The 16,549-nt window shown below is 55.3% G+C and overlaps 1 protein-coding gene across 4 annotated transcripts in view; it reads left to right on the forward strand.

Annotated features, from left to right (window-relative positions):
- The window catches only part of IFT140 (intraflagellar transport 140), a 90,175-nt gene that overhangs the window by 68,421 nt on the left and 5,205 nt on the right, over positions 1-16,549 (forward strand). For 3 of the 4 annotated variants that reach the window (XM_070485257.1, XM_014848925.3, XM_070485258.1), the window contains exons 19-29: positions 5,581-5,758; positions 6,579-6,769; positions 7,452-7,547; positions 7,871-8,003; positions 8,086-8,229; positions 8,873-9,001; positions 9,119-9,301; positions 11,936-12,142; positions 12,398-12,610; positions 12,691-12,857; positions 14,262-14,403. In XM_070485257.1, coding sequence (XP_070341358.1) covers positions 5,581-5,758; positions 6,579-6,769; positions 7,452-7,547; positions 7,871-8,003; positions 8,086-8,229; positions 8,873-9,001; positions 9,119-9,301; positions 11,936-12,142; positions 12,398-12,610; positions 12,691-12,857; positions 14,262-14,403 — 1,783 coding nt within the window. The remainder of the gene's footprint in view (positions 1-5,580; positions 5,759-6,578; positions 6,770-7,451; positions 7,548-7,870; positions 8,004-8,085; positions 8,230-8,872; positions 9,002-9,118; positions 9,302-11,935; positions 12,143-12,397; positions 12,611-12,690; positions 12,858-14,261; positions 14,404-16,549) is intronic. The other variant, XM_070485259.1, reaches the window with a different exon arrangement.

Raw genomic sequence — 16,549 nt, forward strand, 5'->3', positions numbered from 1 at the left:
AAAGTGTAGGGACGAGCACCCTCATTTACAGGAGAGGAAGTTGAGGCTCAGAGAGGTCACACAACTTGCCCAGGTCACGGAGATAATATGAGATGACCGCAATCTGAAGAGCCGAGTGGAACTGGTCTGGTCTCAGCCCTCTCCAGGTCGGTTTCTCTGGCTCCTGGAGCTCCAGAGTTCCCAACCTGTGTGGACACCAATCAGGGTCCCGGCCAGCCCTGGAAGCCCCGCCCCCATTGCTGTTGATCGCATGTCTGCAGGGGCCCTGCACTGCCGCTCGCAGGCGAGGCTCCCACGCCAGGGTCACATTCCCAAAAGGCAGGGGCCGTTGGAGAATCGTGGGTTCCAAGAAACGTCTGTCCATCAGTTCCCTGGGGATTTTACCTATTTTAGGATTTTTCCCACCAGAGTTAGTAGCAGATGCGCCAGCGGAGTTCCTCCTACTTTCCCTCCTTCCTTGGCTTGTGCCAAAAGAAGAGGTGCTGTCCTGCTCTCCTGTTTCTCACTCCGCGTCCCTGTGGTCATGCAACAGGGACTGGGTGGGGAGGGGCCGGCGTGCTGTCTCTCTCCCCGCACCTCTGCGCTCCTCTGCGCGCCTCCGCTCGGAAGACCTGCCCCTTCTCTGAGGAGGACTAGGGCAAGTGCTTCAAGCACTCAGTGTTCCTAAGCACACCATGCAGTGGATCGCCTTGAAAAGGAAGTTTTCCCAGAAGTTTCCCTTAGAAGAGGGTCAGTTTCCCTCATTTATTTAAATCACCTATCCTTAGGTAGTCTTTAAATGGCTAACTTCCGATAAGAAGCAAGCACAGGGTTTCAGAAACCGGAGTGCCTGCTTTACTTGTCCCAGGAGCAGCCCTGGGCCAGCTCCATCTAGCTCTTCCCAGGCTGGGCCAGGAGAGGGCCAGGCCACCCACTGAGTCCTCCTTGTTACAGTCTCCTGGGGGCACCAGGAAGCCTTTGGGGGCTCTTGCAGGCCATCAGGTCCCACACACTGAGCCATCCCGCCAGATTCCAGCTCATGGCAGAGTGGGAAGCTGGGGGCGATGGCGGCAGGCCTGGGAGCAGAACCTGAGTTAGGAGTGACCCTGTCCTCAGAGGCACCCCATCCATCCCTGTGACCCTGGGGGCCCACGAGGGGAATGGAAGCTAGGCCGCGGGCTCCCTGAATCACCAAGGGGGCCCCTCCTGTTCTGCATTCCGTGTCTTCAGTGCCGTCTCGGGGTCCAGCTGCGGTGCCCGCGGGTGCCTCCCATGCCGGCCCGCAGACAAACAGGAGTGGCTTTCGGAGCGGACAAGTGGGAGACTGAGCAACAGCGTGGCTGCCGCCTGGGAGAACATGGAGTTGTTCACCCTCCAGTCACTGCTCTGACTGCAGGGTCCCCACAGAGCAGGCCCGGGAAGAGGGCCTCTGGGGCTGGTTCCGGCAGCTTCTCCCAGCACAAGGCTTTCCAGAAAATGGGGCCGTTTGCAGGCCAGCCTCAGCTGCCTCATGTGCCTCTCAGAGCTGATGAAGTGCAGCTGTGAGCGCTGTGCACAGACTCCCGGATGACAGGAAACTCTCAAGACGTGCATGGGGGCCAGGCGGGTGTTTACTTCTTGGAGTTTATGTAGGCTGCACAAACCCCAGAACTCCGCGCTAGAGGTAAAGCTGCCCACAGAGACAGCATCAGGAGCTGTGCACTGTGCTGAGACCATGCTGGCGGCCGGAACGCGGAGGCCAGCCGAGAACGTGGCTAGCCCTTTGGGTCTAGACTCTTCAGCAGTCCTGTGTTCAGCTGGGTGGGGAGCAGGCAGCCTCAGCCCAGGGGGGACGGGCCTTCCCAGCTTCCGTCTGCTGGCCGTTGGCTGCACTTCCAGCGCCTGCTTTTCCAAGCCCCCACTTGGCAGAGACTTAATTCCCCAGACGGAGGGCCATGTGGAAATAGCTGGGCGTTTCAGTGACCTGGTGGACAGAATACTTTGGGGTCGAGTAGGTGAACACAGCATGCCAGACAGTTTTAACCTAGAAAGGCACAACAAACCCGAGTCAGGTCCCCAGGCCCCTGGCCCCCGCCCTCAAGAGCAGCTTGCTGCTGGCCTGGAGGCACGCACAGCCATGGGCACGGGAGAGAGAGTGGCCCTGCTCTGCGCCCAGGGAAGATTCTGAGCCGTGGTTTCCGGGTTGTTTTCCACCTGAATTGGGTGCAGGTATCAGCCAGTTTGTTTTCAAGACAAAGCAGAGGGGAGGGCGGGCGAAGAGGAGACAGAAGAGGCCCCCCCCTGCCCTCGCCACACCCTCACACCTGGTCTCTTAGACTCTCAGGCACAGGTTTTTTGTTTTTTTTTTTTATTGAGCTCATAGTAGCTTATAACATTGTGAAATTTCAGTTGTACATTATTATTTGTCAGTCACCATATAAATGAGGCACAGGGTAGTTTAAAGAATGTTCCAATCACTTGAAATCATTTGGAAAGAATATAAAGCCCTTGTGTCTCACCAGCACCTTGCTCCTCACCCACTCGTGCCACTGACCTAGAAGACGGGTGGCTCCAAGCCCCGGACCACCACCCTCCACCCAGGCCACCCACGCCTGCTCTGGGGCTGCACCTTGAAAGCATGAGGTGTGTTTAAAACAATGTGTGGGGGCCAGCCCAGTGGCGCAGCGGTCAAGTTCGTGCCCTGCTTCAGCGGCCTGGGGTTCGCTCGTTCAAATCCCAGGCGTGGACCTACGCATCACTTATCAAGCCATGCTGTGACAGGCGTCCCACGTATAAAGTAGAGGAAGATGGGCACGGATGTTAGCTCAGGGCTATTCTTCTGCAAAAAAAAAAAAAAAATGTGTGACAGTGGAAGGGTCAGGGAAATGAGAATTCTCTGAGGCGTGGTAATGACTTTCCATCAGTTCTGTAGATGAAACGAGAGAAGTTGTGTAAAATTGACTAGAAGCTGTGGGGTGAGAACAGAGTGTCCTGAGAGTCCAGATTTCACCACTGGACTCTGTGTTGTCACTAGCTGTCATTTCTAGAACTAGCAGTATCTTGGAGTGCCCTCAGTCACTGGGTCTGTCTGCCCCCAAGACCCTGGGGGGCCCAGGGAGCCCCCACCTCAGCAGGGCAGCATCCCAGCTGCTAACAGACATGTGCTTACAGACAACTGGGTTTGCACCCAGGGGCGCTTCAGCGCACGTTTCCACCAGCGCCTCAGACCAGGAGAAAGATGAGCTCTGGTCTCCCGCTTGTTGTGAGGAAGGGGGTTTGAATGCAGAGAAGGTGGTTTCTTGGCTGAAGCGCTGGGGGGACGAGGGGCGGAAGGGCCTGACTCAGACGGAGCTGCAGGCTCGCTGAGCTGAGTGGGGCTTCTAAAGCTCTCTCAGCCAGTTAATGATGTGAACCCGGAAGCCAAGGGTCTCCTTGAGGAAGAAGGGGATGGTCTCGCACAGTGACCTTGACGTATCGTGAAGTCCACCAGCGGCTCATGTCCAAGAAATTACTTACTGACGTGTACTCCTTGGTGCTCTGGGTAGCCCTAGTGTGAGGTCATCAAAGGGGATCGAGCCCCAACAGACGTGCACAGTGCCCACATGGCCCCTCTCCCCAGGCCTCACTTCCTACGGGCCGTGGCCACCTGGGGCCAGTTGTGGCTAAAATATGCCAGACACCCTTGCACTTTCATCCCACCCTTGGTAGCCATATCTAGCGGATTAAAAAGAGTTCTGGCAGGACCCAGATAAAACCAAAAACACACTGAAGTATATGTTTGCTTGTGGGAAAGGGCACCTGGCTGCATAGCATTCTGACCACAGACGCCCATAGTGAGGTCCATCCCACCGGACCAGCGCCCACCTCGGTCCCAGTGCGTCCTCTCTCAGGAGCTCCTTTTGCCCTGATTTGATTCATGTTGGGGAACCTGAAATGAGGGTCACCCAGGGCCCCAGCCACGGCCCATAGTGGGTGGAGCCCTGCCTTTCCTGTCTGTCCTCGGGCTCTTCACAGGTAAGGCCGTCAGGGAGGGGCCCCAACATTGAGTCTACAAGCCCGGCGCTGTACGCCGAGAGCATCCCCTCATTCCCCAGCACAGTGGGCTGTGCTCTGGGAGGCAGCTCGTCCTACGCCCTCGAGCAGAGTCCCCTAAGTCCCTCTAGGGTTCCTTGGCCAGGTTGGGAGCAGCAGACCCAACCCGCCTCCTCCAGGGGCTCCCTAGCTTCATCTGCGGGGCCTCAGATGGAGCAGCCATGATGGCAAGGGGAGGGGCCTGGTCCCCAGACCCACAAGGCTATTTCCTTGGGGTTTTCTCTGTGTGAGTCTGCCCGTGAGCATGTATATCTGTGCCTGAGTGTCTGGGACATGTACAAGCGTGTGCGGGTACACGGGTGTGTCAGCGTGTACATGTGTGCATGGGACTGCAGGTTTCACACTAGGAAGAAGTCCGCACAGTGGCTGAGATGGTGCAGAAGCACACTTGTTTCCTTTGCCTTCGCTGCACAGAGCTCACACCCTGCTGTCTGTTTGTAAGGGGCCCCAGTCTGAGCTTAAGGTGGGCCGCGCAAGGCGGTGGGCCCAGGGGCCCATGAGGATGGGCCAGAGAGCGTCCTCCCGCCCGGCCCCCCCGGGACACTTGAGTTTTGTGGAGCGCCATTTCTGAGGGGTGGCCATCCCAGGTCCGAGGTCATTTCCAGCTGACCTGCCAAGGGAGGTGGGTCAGGAGCCCCAGGTCAGCATCAGAGGGAGAGAACATGCTAGAAACCTTACAACGTGGAAGGAAGCCTGCGTGCCCGCTGAGCCTTTGCTCTGACAGGCTGGCTCGCTGGTGCACCCTGATCTGCTCCCTGGAGCTGCATGAAGGTCCTCGGGGCTCGTGGGCACGAGAGAACAGGAGGCCTGGGGGTGTGCAGGGCGGCTCATGGGATCTGCACATAGTCAGCTTGGTCTGCGGGCCCATCGGGACCCTGCACTGAGCATCCTGCTCTCCAGAGCCAGGGTTGGCACCCCACATCCCACTGCCCAGACTCAGTGTGCTCCTGAGGGAGGCGCTGGGACACTCCAAGACCCCTGCTCCTCTGCCACTGCAGCCGGTGGGGTGAGAGCTCCCTGGCTGGAGGGCAGCCTGCTAGGAGCTCAGCTCTGGGAAGGGAGGCACCCGTGACCCACCCGTGGGTTGAGTGGGTGGTGACAAGAAGAGAGTGTTTGCTTAGCAGACGGACTGACTAAAGCAGGGGAGGGGATGAGAGCTGGCAGCCTACCCGGAAAACCCTTCATCTCCTGACAGAGCCCATCCCCACCGACACGGGGGAAATGTTGGAGGGAAGCTGGTGTCAGGAGCGGGTCCCAGGGCCCCTCGGGGGCCGGGAGCCGTGGGAGGCAGCGCACCAGCCACAAAGACCCAGGGAACACGTGTGTCTTGCCTATTTTCTTCTCGGAGAGGGAGCGTGGTCCCTGGTGTGCTGCATTGCTCTGTTGCTGAAGCCAGTGAGGCTCCCACATCCCCTCTTCCTGGTGATGATGTGTGTCAGGCCTGGGTCCCCCTGTGCTGTCTGGCATTCATCTTGGTGGGCCGGAGGCACTGGCTGGAAGCTAACGGAGCTGCTGTGTCCCCTGCCGCAGCGAGGCTGTCTGGGAGAATATGGCACGAATGTGTGTGAAGACCCAGCGGCTGGATGTCGCCAAGGTGTGCCTGGGGCACATGGGCCACGCACGCGGAGCCCGAGCACTGCGGGAGGCTGAGCAGGAGCCGGAGCTGGAAGCCAGGGTGGCCGTGCTGGCCATACAGCTGGGCATGCTGGTGAGTCGGGATGCCCAGGTCCCGCAGGCAAGCAGACGGACCAGGGAGCAGACCCTGGACCTGCAGCCACGAGGGCGCTCCTGGGCTGGGGCTGGGTGGAACCAGGGGGATGGCAGGGCCGCTGCTGACTTTCCCGGGGTTCCTGCTCAGGGGAGCTGAGGGGTGTGCTTGTCTGGCTCATTTTGTTGCAGGGAACAGAAACCCCTCAAAGTAACGTAAGCCAAAAAGGGGGGCAAGGTCCCTGAGGAGCTCCCGAGGCCTCTCTCCTCTGCAGGGTCTCTCCCTGGCTCCTGCGTGCTCTTGGAGCTCACGGCCCTCCTTGCTGACGGGACCCACAGCCCATAGAGGCTGATGGAACTCTCAGGAAGCAGAGGCTGCGCAGCTGGGCACAGATCAGATGGTGCTGCCACGTGGGGCCGGTCAGGGCAGACCCTCTGAAGAGGGCTGGGGGCAGGCAGCACTGAACACACCTGTGTGGTGCTCGCCTGGGTCTGTAGGGTGAGCACGGGCGCTCTGAGGGCCTGCCGGCGGGGGCGGGTCTCCTCCCGGTGGCACCATGAGAGACAGGCCTGGGTCGGGGGCAGACCTTCCTGGCTGACGGGTAAGTCTCACTTTCTCTAGCAGGGACGGGAATGCCACATTGGCATGTGTCATTTGCCTTGAACATGTCCACACGTCCTAAAGTGTCCATCTGTCCTCCGTGTGTGCCGTGCATCTTTGTCGCAGGCTGGTTGATGGCAAGGCCACTCTCAGTACAGGTGGTGTGCACAGCAGGCCTTCTGGCCAACAGTGGCCACGCTGACGTGTGCCTCCTCTCCAGGAGGATGCCGAGCAGCTATACAAGAACTGCAAGCGCTACGACCTTCTGAACAAGCTCTACCAGGCCTCCGACCAGTGGCAGAAAGCGGTGGAAGTCGCCGAGCTCCACGACCGCATCCATCTGCGCACCACCTACTACAACTACGCCAGGCACCTGGAGGCCAGTGCCGACTGCAGCCGGGCCCTCACTTAGTGAGCGAGGGGCTGGGCGAGGCGTGCATGGAGGGCGTGCGGGCTGTGGAGGACACATGGGGCCTGTGGGGCATGTAGAGGGCGCGTGAGGACACAGGAAGGATGCACGTGGCATCCTCATGTGGAGCCTCTTCCAGCTCTCTCTTGGATGGGCCCTGGTCACCTCTTCCTTTTTGCTCTGCCCCAGAGAGATGGCCATAGAGGTTCCCAAAGGAAGGTTCTAGACTGAGGCGCCGTCTCATCTCGGCACAGGCTGTGACCTTCTTGGTGGGGGGCTTTCACGGGGAGCTTGAGACCTGTAGTTTTAGGAGAACCCCGGAGACAAGGCTGCCCCTCCAGCCCGGCCCGGCTCCAGGTTTCCAGACACGTTAAGGAACGCCCCTCTGAGGCCTAGAGCTGGCTGGTTGCATGCAGCCGCAGCACTGATGAGCTGGGTGTCACCTGGGGCAGTGCTGGTGGTAGGGCCCGGGGCCTGGCCACACTGAGCCCTCTCCAGGGCAGGAGCCCTCCTTACTAGGGTCCGTGCGGGCCTGCAAGCAGCGAAGAAACCCCACTGCCTCCTGACAGTGGGTCCACAGGCCGCAGAGCTACAGGCAGGGCAGTAGTGCTCCGGCCTGTCTCCACCTGGTCATCACCGGGGCTGGGCCCATGCGAACAGGCTGCTCCTCCTCTTCTCCGGCAGCTATGAGAAGTCAGACACGCACTGCTTCGAGGTGCCCAGGATGCTCTCGGAGGACCTGCACTCCCTGGAGCTGTACATCAATAAGATGAAGGACAAGTGAGTAGCCCCCACTAGGTGCAGGAGGCCTGCGTGTGGTGCCCAGGGACCAGCTGGGGGGACCTCCTTCCAGAGGTTCATATGTGAGAGTGTGAAGCATCCCCTCAGTTCCTCAGAGCTGGTCCCCAGGACCTGGGGCAGGGGCTTTCCCCTGGACAAGATTCCTTCAGACGCCGGGACCTCGGTCTTGGCCTCGTGCACCCAGCTTCCATGTCCGCCGGCTGCTGCGCCTGTGTGGTATACTCTGAGGGGGTGTTTGGGACCCAGGAGCTCATTTCTAGCGGGAGTGGGGACCTAAGAGAGAGACCGCGGGCTATTTCCAGGACCCTGTGGAGGTGGTGGGCCCAGTACCTGGAGAGCCAGGCAGAGATGGAGGCCGCGCTGCGCTACTATGAGCTGGCACAGGACCACTTCTCCCTGGTCCGCATTTACTGCTTCCAGGGCAACATCCAGAAGGTAGGAGCAGCCCCTGGGAGTCAGGGCTGCTCGGTGGTGTGGCGAGACAGAGCCCCCAGGAGTTTCTCTGGTGTCCTTCTAGGCTGCTGAAATAGCCAATGAGACAGGAAACTGGGCCGCGTCGTACCACCTGGCCCGCCAGTATGAGAGCCAGGAGGAAGTGAGGCAGGCAGTGCACTTCTACAGACGAGCGCAGGCCTTCAACAACGCCATCCGCCTGTGCAAGGTAGGTGGGCCGCCACGGGCCGGCTCGCAGGGAGGCCTGCAGCCTCTGGCGGTTAGACCTGGGCAGGTGGAAAGGCGTGCTTCGGCGCTGTCTCCCACATTCTGTGGAGAGAGCTTCAAACAGGAAAGAGAGAGAATTGTGTCGTGGGCCTCACGTCCCTGCCCCAGGCCAGTTTTACCACTCCCACCTCACTCCGTGCGCGTCTGTGCCCTCCTTCCACCCATCTCGTCCTCTCTGACGGTGTTTGCGAGGCCTGGCTCATCACTGTGTGTCTCCTAGTATCCAGGGCTCCCGAGCAAGCAGTGAAGCTGACTTGTGCTTATGGCCTTGTAAATAGCAGACCCTTCATAGGAAGTCATTGGATATTCTGTATTCATAGAAATGTTCCAACCCAGGGTCTCATTTGTGGAAAAATCCGAAAATGTGGTGAGCCCTCACCTCAGATAGTTTCCGCAATGTTCTGTGTAATGGAAAAAAAGGAAGCCTCTGAAAATTCTGGTACATGTACCTGGTAAGACGTTAGGACAGTCATTAGAAACCATGCTCGTGTCCACCAGCAGCGAGTCAAAACGAGGGAGGTGGGCCCCACAGCAGCGTTCACGGACCTGAGCCGGAACCCCTAAGCGCCGCCTCCTCCCTGCAGGAGAATGGCCTGGACGACCAGCTCATGAACTTGGCCCTGCTGAGCTCCCCCGAGGACATGATCGAGGCAGCACGCTACTACGAGGAAAAGGGCGAGCAGATGGACAGGGCAGTCATGCTGTACCACAAGGTGAGGGGCTGGCCCTGCCCTGGACCTGAGGCGATTTGCCTGTGCATGAGGGAAGCACTAGGGCATTCGTGGGCCCTGGGGCTCAGGCGGCTGCTCAGAGTTCCCTGCTGTCTGTAGGCTGGCCACTTCTCCAAGGCCCTGGAGCTGGCCTTTGCCACCCAGCAGTTTGTGGCCCTGCAGCTCATAGCGGAGGACTTGGACGAGAAGTCGGACCCCGCCCTCCTGGCCCGCTGCTCGGACTTCTTCCTTGAGCACAGTCAGTATGAGAAGGCGGTGGAGCTGCTGCTGGCCGCCAAGAAGGTAAGGGGTCTGCAGAGTCCCCCCGCCGGGACACACTCAGGCACTAAATCCTCAGGGTCACCTTTCCTGCAAACACGGTGGATGCGGCTTTGATGTCTCTCCTGGGACGATCTCACAAGGAAGGCTGTGGCCCTGGCCTGCCCTGGGGGTGAAGGGTGCTAAGAGCAAGCTTCACAGCCCTCGCGGGGAGACTCCCTGCCCGCTCACGGGTGTCTTCAAATTCTAACCAGGGAGCTGCACTCAGCTTTTGTGTGTGTGTGTGGTAAAGTACATGTAACATAAAATTTACCATCTTAGCTGTTTTTCAAGCGTACAGCTCAGTAGTGTTAAGTGTATTTACATTTTCATGCAACCAATCTCCAGAACTCTTTTCATCTTGTAAAACTAAAACTCCGTCCCCACTAAACAACACCTCCCATCCCTCTCCCCCTGACACCCACCCTCTACTTTCCGTCTCTCTGAATTTGATGACTCGAGGGAGCTGACTTGCTTACTTCACTCAGCTTATCGAGGACTCAGCGTGCTGTCCTCAAGGTCCCTCTGTGTTGTAGCGTGTGTCAGAATGTCCTTCCTATTTAAGACTGAGTGATACTTCATTGTATGTACGGATCACATTTTGCTTACCGTTCATCCATAGATGGACACTTGGGCTGCTTGTGCCTTTTGACTGTTGTGAATAATGCTATTATGAGCGTGACTGTACAAATATCTCGTTGAGACCTTTCAATTCTTTTGGGTATTTACCCAGAAATGGAATTGCTGGATCATATGGTAACCCTGTTTTAATTTTTTGAGGGACCTCCACAGTTTCCACAGCAGCTGAACCATTTTACATTCCCACCAAGAGTGCACAGGGGTCCCAGTTTCTCCACATCCTCGTCAACACTTGCTATTTTCTAGTTTGTTATGGTAGCCATGCTAGTGGGTGTGTGTACTAACCTTTTTTAAGTAGGAAAATTCCCCTTGGTAGAAACTGAATGGAGTTCTGGGGAATTGTTAATCACACAGAATGAGCCTGTCCACTGCAAGCTCTTTCCTCCTGAGCCAGGATTGTGCTTGCAGCTCAGGCTCTCCCTCTGAGTGATGTCAGAATCCTGGCACAAATGAAGAGGCACACAGCCTGTTTTTGTTTAGAAAGACCCAACAGATGCACAAGTGGATCCTCCCTCAGTTAGACTCAGACTTAATCTAACCCCACGAAAAATAGCACGGCGCTTTCTCTAGCTAGATAAATGGATTCTGTGTTTTCACAGTGAAAAGCAGAGAAGCCAGAATAGCCAGGAAAAATCTGGAAGGAAGACTAATGAGCAGTGATTAAGTCTCCCAGATCATAAAATGTATCAAAGCTAGAATAATTGGGGTCTGGTTCATGATCAGGCCTGGAAAGTCCAGAAACAGAGCCACATACGTAAATACATTTAGTCTGTGATGCTGGAGCATCTCCAACAGAGGGCAGAAGATGAGTCCTTCAGTAAATGGGTTCATACAACCAGCTGGTAGCCGCTTGGGAAAGAAAGAGTTAAAGCCTGCTCACCTCCCTCCCTGTAAACTCCAGATGGGTCAGAGATTTCGGGCTAAGGGTGAAAGAGCAGCGGTTCCGCCAAAGCCTCAGTGTGTCTCGTGGCGCAGTCTTAAAGGAGGAAGATGTTTTCTAAGTCTGATCCAAACCTAGAAGCCGTGATGGGAAAGGCTTGATCAATTCGACCAAATACAAATTTGAAAATAGTGCATGGAGAAAACTCCATAAACAAAGTAAAGATAGATAATAAAATAATAAGAAAAAATATATATTCTACCTGTATCCTGAAAATCTAGTTTTCTTAATAGGTATAGAGTTCCCATAAACCAATAAGAAACTTACCAGCAACTCAAAAGGAAAAGACAAAGAATGTGGATGATATGAATATGAATAAAAATTCAGTTTATTTAAAAAAGAAATATGGTGGTCCCTGAATGTCAGATACTTAGCCTCGTTTGTAATAAGAGAAATACAGATCAAAACTCTAGGAGATTCCATTTTTCATGAAGTAGGCTCGTAAAGGTGAAAGGTTAGACATCCCAGTAGATTGCCATGGAAACGCAGCTGGCACTAGCCTCAAGTCTCCCTCCACCCAGCGCATGCTGTCCTCGGAATCCGTCCTGACCAGGCGTTGGAACCCGTGCGAATGGCAGATGCACAAGGGCTGTACCAGCAAAGGATTGTCGGCAGGACAAGTTAAATAATCAGCGTTTCTATCAGAAAGAACGAGCAGCCCCTTGCCTGCTGAGACAGGCTCGTCTCCAAGACATCATTCTTTTTTTTCCCAAGACGTATTCTTAAGTGAGGACTATAAAATTTTTCTTAAATTTTTAAGAAATTAATTAAACCCCTTAATTAAAAAATTTGAAAAGAATTATAGAATAAAATTAATTTCTGGTTACCTTTCCTCTCACCACAAATGTAATATTCTTTTGAAAGCTCCGCGTTTCCCTCACTGCATTCTAGAATGTTAATAGCGTGAGAGAAAGTGACATGCCACCACTGAGCCGTGGGCCTGGCCTCCTCTGAGGCCCTCAGCCCCCCTCAGCGGCCCACGGCCCCCCTCAGCGGCCCACCGTAACCTCCACTTCTCGGTCTCTGTGGCTCCTGCCCAGTATCACGAAGCCCTGCAGCTGTGCCTGGAGCAGAACATGACCATCACCGAGCAGATGGCCGAGAAGATGACGGTGGCCAAGGACTCCAAGGCCCTGTCGGAAGAGGCCCGGCGGGAGCTGCTGGAGCAGATAGCCCACTGCTGCATGCGCCAGGGCAACTACCACTTGGCGACCAAGAAGTACACGCAGGCCGGGAACAAGCTGAAGGTGAGCCCCGGCCGGCTGCTCCTCGAGGCATCACTGCCCGTTGGACGCAGCGTGCCCCCTGCGCGCTTTCCATGTGCCCCAAGCTTCCCCCACCAGGGCTTTCAAGGCTGCTGCGAGGACCGCCAAGCCCTGAGCTCGCTCTTGGCAGGAGTCCCAGCTGCAGCGGCAGGCGGGAGAGCGTGTGCCCCTTTCTCGGAGGGTGGCACAACATTCACCTCGAGCTCCTAGCCCAGCCCAGGCTCTGTCCCTGTCTAGGCCATGAGAGCACTGCTGAAGTCTGGGGACACGGAGAAAATCATCTTCTTTGCGGGCGTCTCGAGGCAAAAGGAAATCTACATCATGGCTGCCAACTACCTGCAGTCCCTGGACTGGCGGCGGGAGCCCGAGATCATGAAGAACATCATCGGCTTCTACACCAAGGGGCGCGCCCTGGACCTGCTGGCAGGCTTTTACGATGCCTGTGCCCAGGTGCACACCCTCCTCTTGTTCCAGCAGCCCCTGGGGAGGGTCGTGGAGCCCCGAGTGTCCTGACAGTCTCGTCCACGCAGGTGGAGATCGATGAATACCAGAACTACGACAAAGCCCACGGGGCACTGACGGAGGCCTACAAGTGCCTGTCCAAGGCCAAGGCCAAGAGTCCCCTGGACCAGGAGACCAGGCTGGCTCAGCTGCAGAGCAAGATGACGCTGGTGAAGCGGTTCATCCAGGCCCGCAGGTGCGTTGGCCACAGGAGGCCGGGGATGCAGGCTGGCGGCGCGCTGCGCCTCAGGTCCCATGGAGCTCCCCAGGGAACCCCCCAGGCTCCCGCTTCCGCCTCCTGACTCCAGCTCCCCTGACTGCCAGGGCCCAGACCCAGGTTTCATTTCCCATGAGCATTCTTCAAAGGAACTCCTGGACGGCTGGGCAGGCATGCGAGGGGCATTACTGTTGCTTCTTTCGTGTCTGAGCTCCTCTTGGGAAGTTCCCTCAGACCCTGGGGCACACTTTTGGGAAGATCGTTCCAGAAATAGAGACCATTGAGAGAGAAATCTAGAGAAATCTGGTGGTGGGGGCGCTGGGGCACATTTGGGTTGGGAGAGGATGTGTCTGAGGGACCCTGGGACCTGCTCAGGTATGTGCAGAGGTCAAGCAGGGGGGTTCCAAGCGAGGGGGCCATAGTACCCCCAGGGGAGGCAGGGACTGTGGTGACCGAGCACACGCTCCTCCCCAGGCCTGTGGGAAGGAGGCTGGGGCCTCACGGTGTCTGTGTCTTTAGAAGAGGCCACAAATCTAAGTTTGTACATGCCACTGGTTTTATTTATTGGCAGCTCATCCAGCTGTTCCCGGAGCCAGCTGTGAGGGCAGCAGAGCTCAGCTTCTGCCTAAACCAGTAAAAGCATTTTCCTTATCTGAGAACATGCTTTAGAGAAAAGAGTTCCAAAAATACTTTGACACTGTCATACAAAGTGGGCTCTTTGAAGGGCACTCACACTCGGATGTGTAAGTTCTGAAATATCTGCTGAGGGAGAAGGGATGAGAGTAGGCAGCAAGGACTGTGCAGCCACAGGGCAGGGTGCTGTGGATGGAGGGGAGGGGACTCGTGACGCCAGAGGGCCAGCTGCCTGGAGTCAGAGCCTGAGCCCCTCACAGCTCCAGCCGCCAGCCCTGCCCTGAGTCCCACTGGGGCCAGCTCACCAGGCCCTCCTGGTCCAGCCCCAGCTCATGCACTACCCGCTCCTCCGCAGCCTGTGTCCCCGCGCTGGCCTTGGCTCATGCTGGCCCCCTGCCTGACGGCCTGAGGCGCGCCGGAGCGCCCCTCTCCACGCCCCTCGTCCCCGTCTGCCTCACACCGTCCGCCTCTAGACTGTCTCCTGGCCAGGGCCCGCGACTGACAAACCGTTCACTCTCCAGGGCCTAGCGCGCTACCAGCACTGCGAGCCATCAGGAAGTTCTCGTTAAATGAATGAGCGAATTTATGAATTAACTCATTAATGAATTGATTTAATTCACAGGAATTACCTTCACAAAAGGTCCATCCTGTTGGTTCCCCTGAGCTCCTCCTTCAGCCAGGAGCCTGCTCTGACCTCTGACACACAGCTGTTTCCTGGCCTCAGGCTCAGGCTGTCCTTGCTCTCTGCAGGACATACACGGAGGACCCCAAGGAGTCGGTCAGGCAGTGCGAGCTGCTGCTGGAAGAGCCGGACCTGGACAGCACCATCCGCATCGGGGACGTGTACGGCTTCCTGGTGGAGCACTACCTGCAGATGGAGGAGTTCCAGATGGTGAGGCCGCGGCGCCGGCTCCACAGCCGGCTGGCCGGGGTTCAGGGCGGTCCACGGCTCCGCTTCCCGGGGTGGGCCCCACCCGCGGCGGCTCTGGAGGCTCCCCGGGGAGGGGGCGCCTCTTCTGTTTTTGGTTTTGAGTTTTAGCCTTTTTTATTTTGGAATAATTTCAAACTGAGAAGTTACAAGAATAATAGAATCCAAGCGTTCCCTTTACTAGATCCACCGGTTTTTAACATTTTGCCACATTTACTTGCTTATTCTCTATGTATATTTTCAATTTCTACTTTATACATAAACTGGGTATTTTTCTGCGCCATTGCAGAGGTCCTTAGTTCCTCACACCTGGACAGACACCTGGGAGTGGAACTGCCGACTCATGTAGTCAGCGTGTTTCACTCTAAGAAACTACCAGGGCCTGGCCCAGTTAAGTGCGCACGTTCCACTTTGGCAGCCCGGGGTTTGTGGTTCAGATCCCGGGTGTGGACATGCACCGCTTAGCAAACCATGCTGTGGTAGGCATCCCACATATAAAGTAGAGGAAGATGGGCATGGATGTTAGCTCAGGGCCAGTCTTCCTCAGCAAAAAGAGGAGGATTGGCGGCAGATGTTAGCTCAGGGCTAATCTTCCTCAAAAAAAAAAAAAGAAAAGAAACTACCAAACTTCTCTTTATTTTCTTTTTCATGATTGGTCTCAGGTTTATTCAGCCTCATAAAATGCACTGGGAAGCATGCCCACCTCCTGTAGTTTCTAAAAGAGCTTATGTAGCACCAGTATTATTCTTCCTTAAACGTTGATAGAATGCATACGTGAGCCTACCTGGGTAGGGAGCTTTCTTTACGGAAGGTTTTTGATAATTCAGTTTAACAGTGGTTCTCAAACATTTTGGTCTTGGGACCCCTTTGCCCTAGGAAAGTACTGGGGACCCTAAGAACTTTTATTTATGTGGGTTTTCGCTACCAGTATTTACTGTGCAGGAGTACCTCGTTTTTGTTGCGCTTTGCTTTATTGCGCTTTGCAGATACTGCATTTTCTACAAGACCCTCCACCAGTTGTTAGCCCAGGTGCCAATCTTTTAAAAATAAATAAATAAATAAATAAATAAATAACATTCTCATTAAAAATAACTATATTTTCCAAAACAAATTTAGTGAGAAAAATAGCATTGTGTTACATTTTTACAAATCTCTTTACTGTCTGGCTTGATACAAGACAGCTGGATTCTCACTTTTTTTTTTTTTTAAAGATTTTATTTTTCCTTTTCTCCCCAAAGCCCCTGGTACCTGGTTGCATATCTTAGTTGTGGTTCCTTCTAGTTGTGGCATGTGGGACGCTGCCTCAGCATGCCCTGACGAGCAGTGCCAGGTCCACGCCCAGGATTCAAACCAGTGAAACCCTGGGCCGCCGAAGCAGAGCTCAGGAACTTAACCACTCGGCCGCGGGGCCGCCCCAAGGATTCTCCATTTTTGCTTCTACATTCAGTCTGGTACAATAGGTTGTTTAGTTGAAATATATGGAGAAAATCCAGCCTCCCCCCAGTATGTGGTGAGGAGGGGAGCCCTCCCAGACACCGGGGATCTCCTTCGACGCCACACCAAAACCACCAAGCAGCATTTCCTACCAGTTATTTGCGGTGAGGAGCCTGAAACCACATCAGTGTTACTTTGTACCGTTACACTAAACCCATTGTCTCTTGGATCTGTTATACATACATGATTTTATAACATGTTGGTCATTTAAAAATATTGATTCCCCGAGTTATGCAAATGTCAACACATTTCGTTAAACATATCAAAAAATTACATTTGCTGATATCACCACTGTTCCCTTCAGAAAAGTCTTTAAATATTGGGAAGATGTCCAGCTCATGGTGGCCAATACACAGGGTTTCTGAAATTCTAACTTTCGCTTGAAAGCTCAGATTTTATCCTTGGAAAAAATGCTGTCAGTTACTATTGCTCATTTTTGAGAAAGAGTCTGCAACATACCTAAGTCTGAATAACCACAGTTGATCTTTCAGTCACTTTTACAGATAAAATTGGTGCTCCAGATAAAAGTGACTAATTTAGCTCATGACTCGCACAGCTGTGTTTCCTCGTCTTTGTCAGCATCTGGCACTGTCAGCCGTCCTGTGGCTGCGCGGAG

Source organism: Equus asinus, chromosome 14 (assembly GCF_041296235.1).
Source record: "Equus asinus isolate D_3611 breed Donkey chromosome 14, EquAss-T2T_v2, whole genome shotgun sequence".
Lineage (NCBI taxonomy): Eukaryota > Metazoa > Chordata > Mammalia > Perissodactyla > Equidae > Equus > Equus asinus.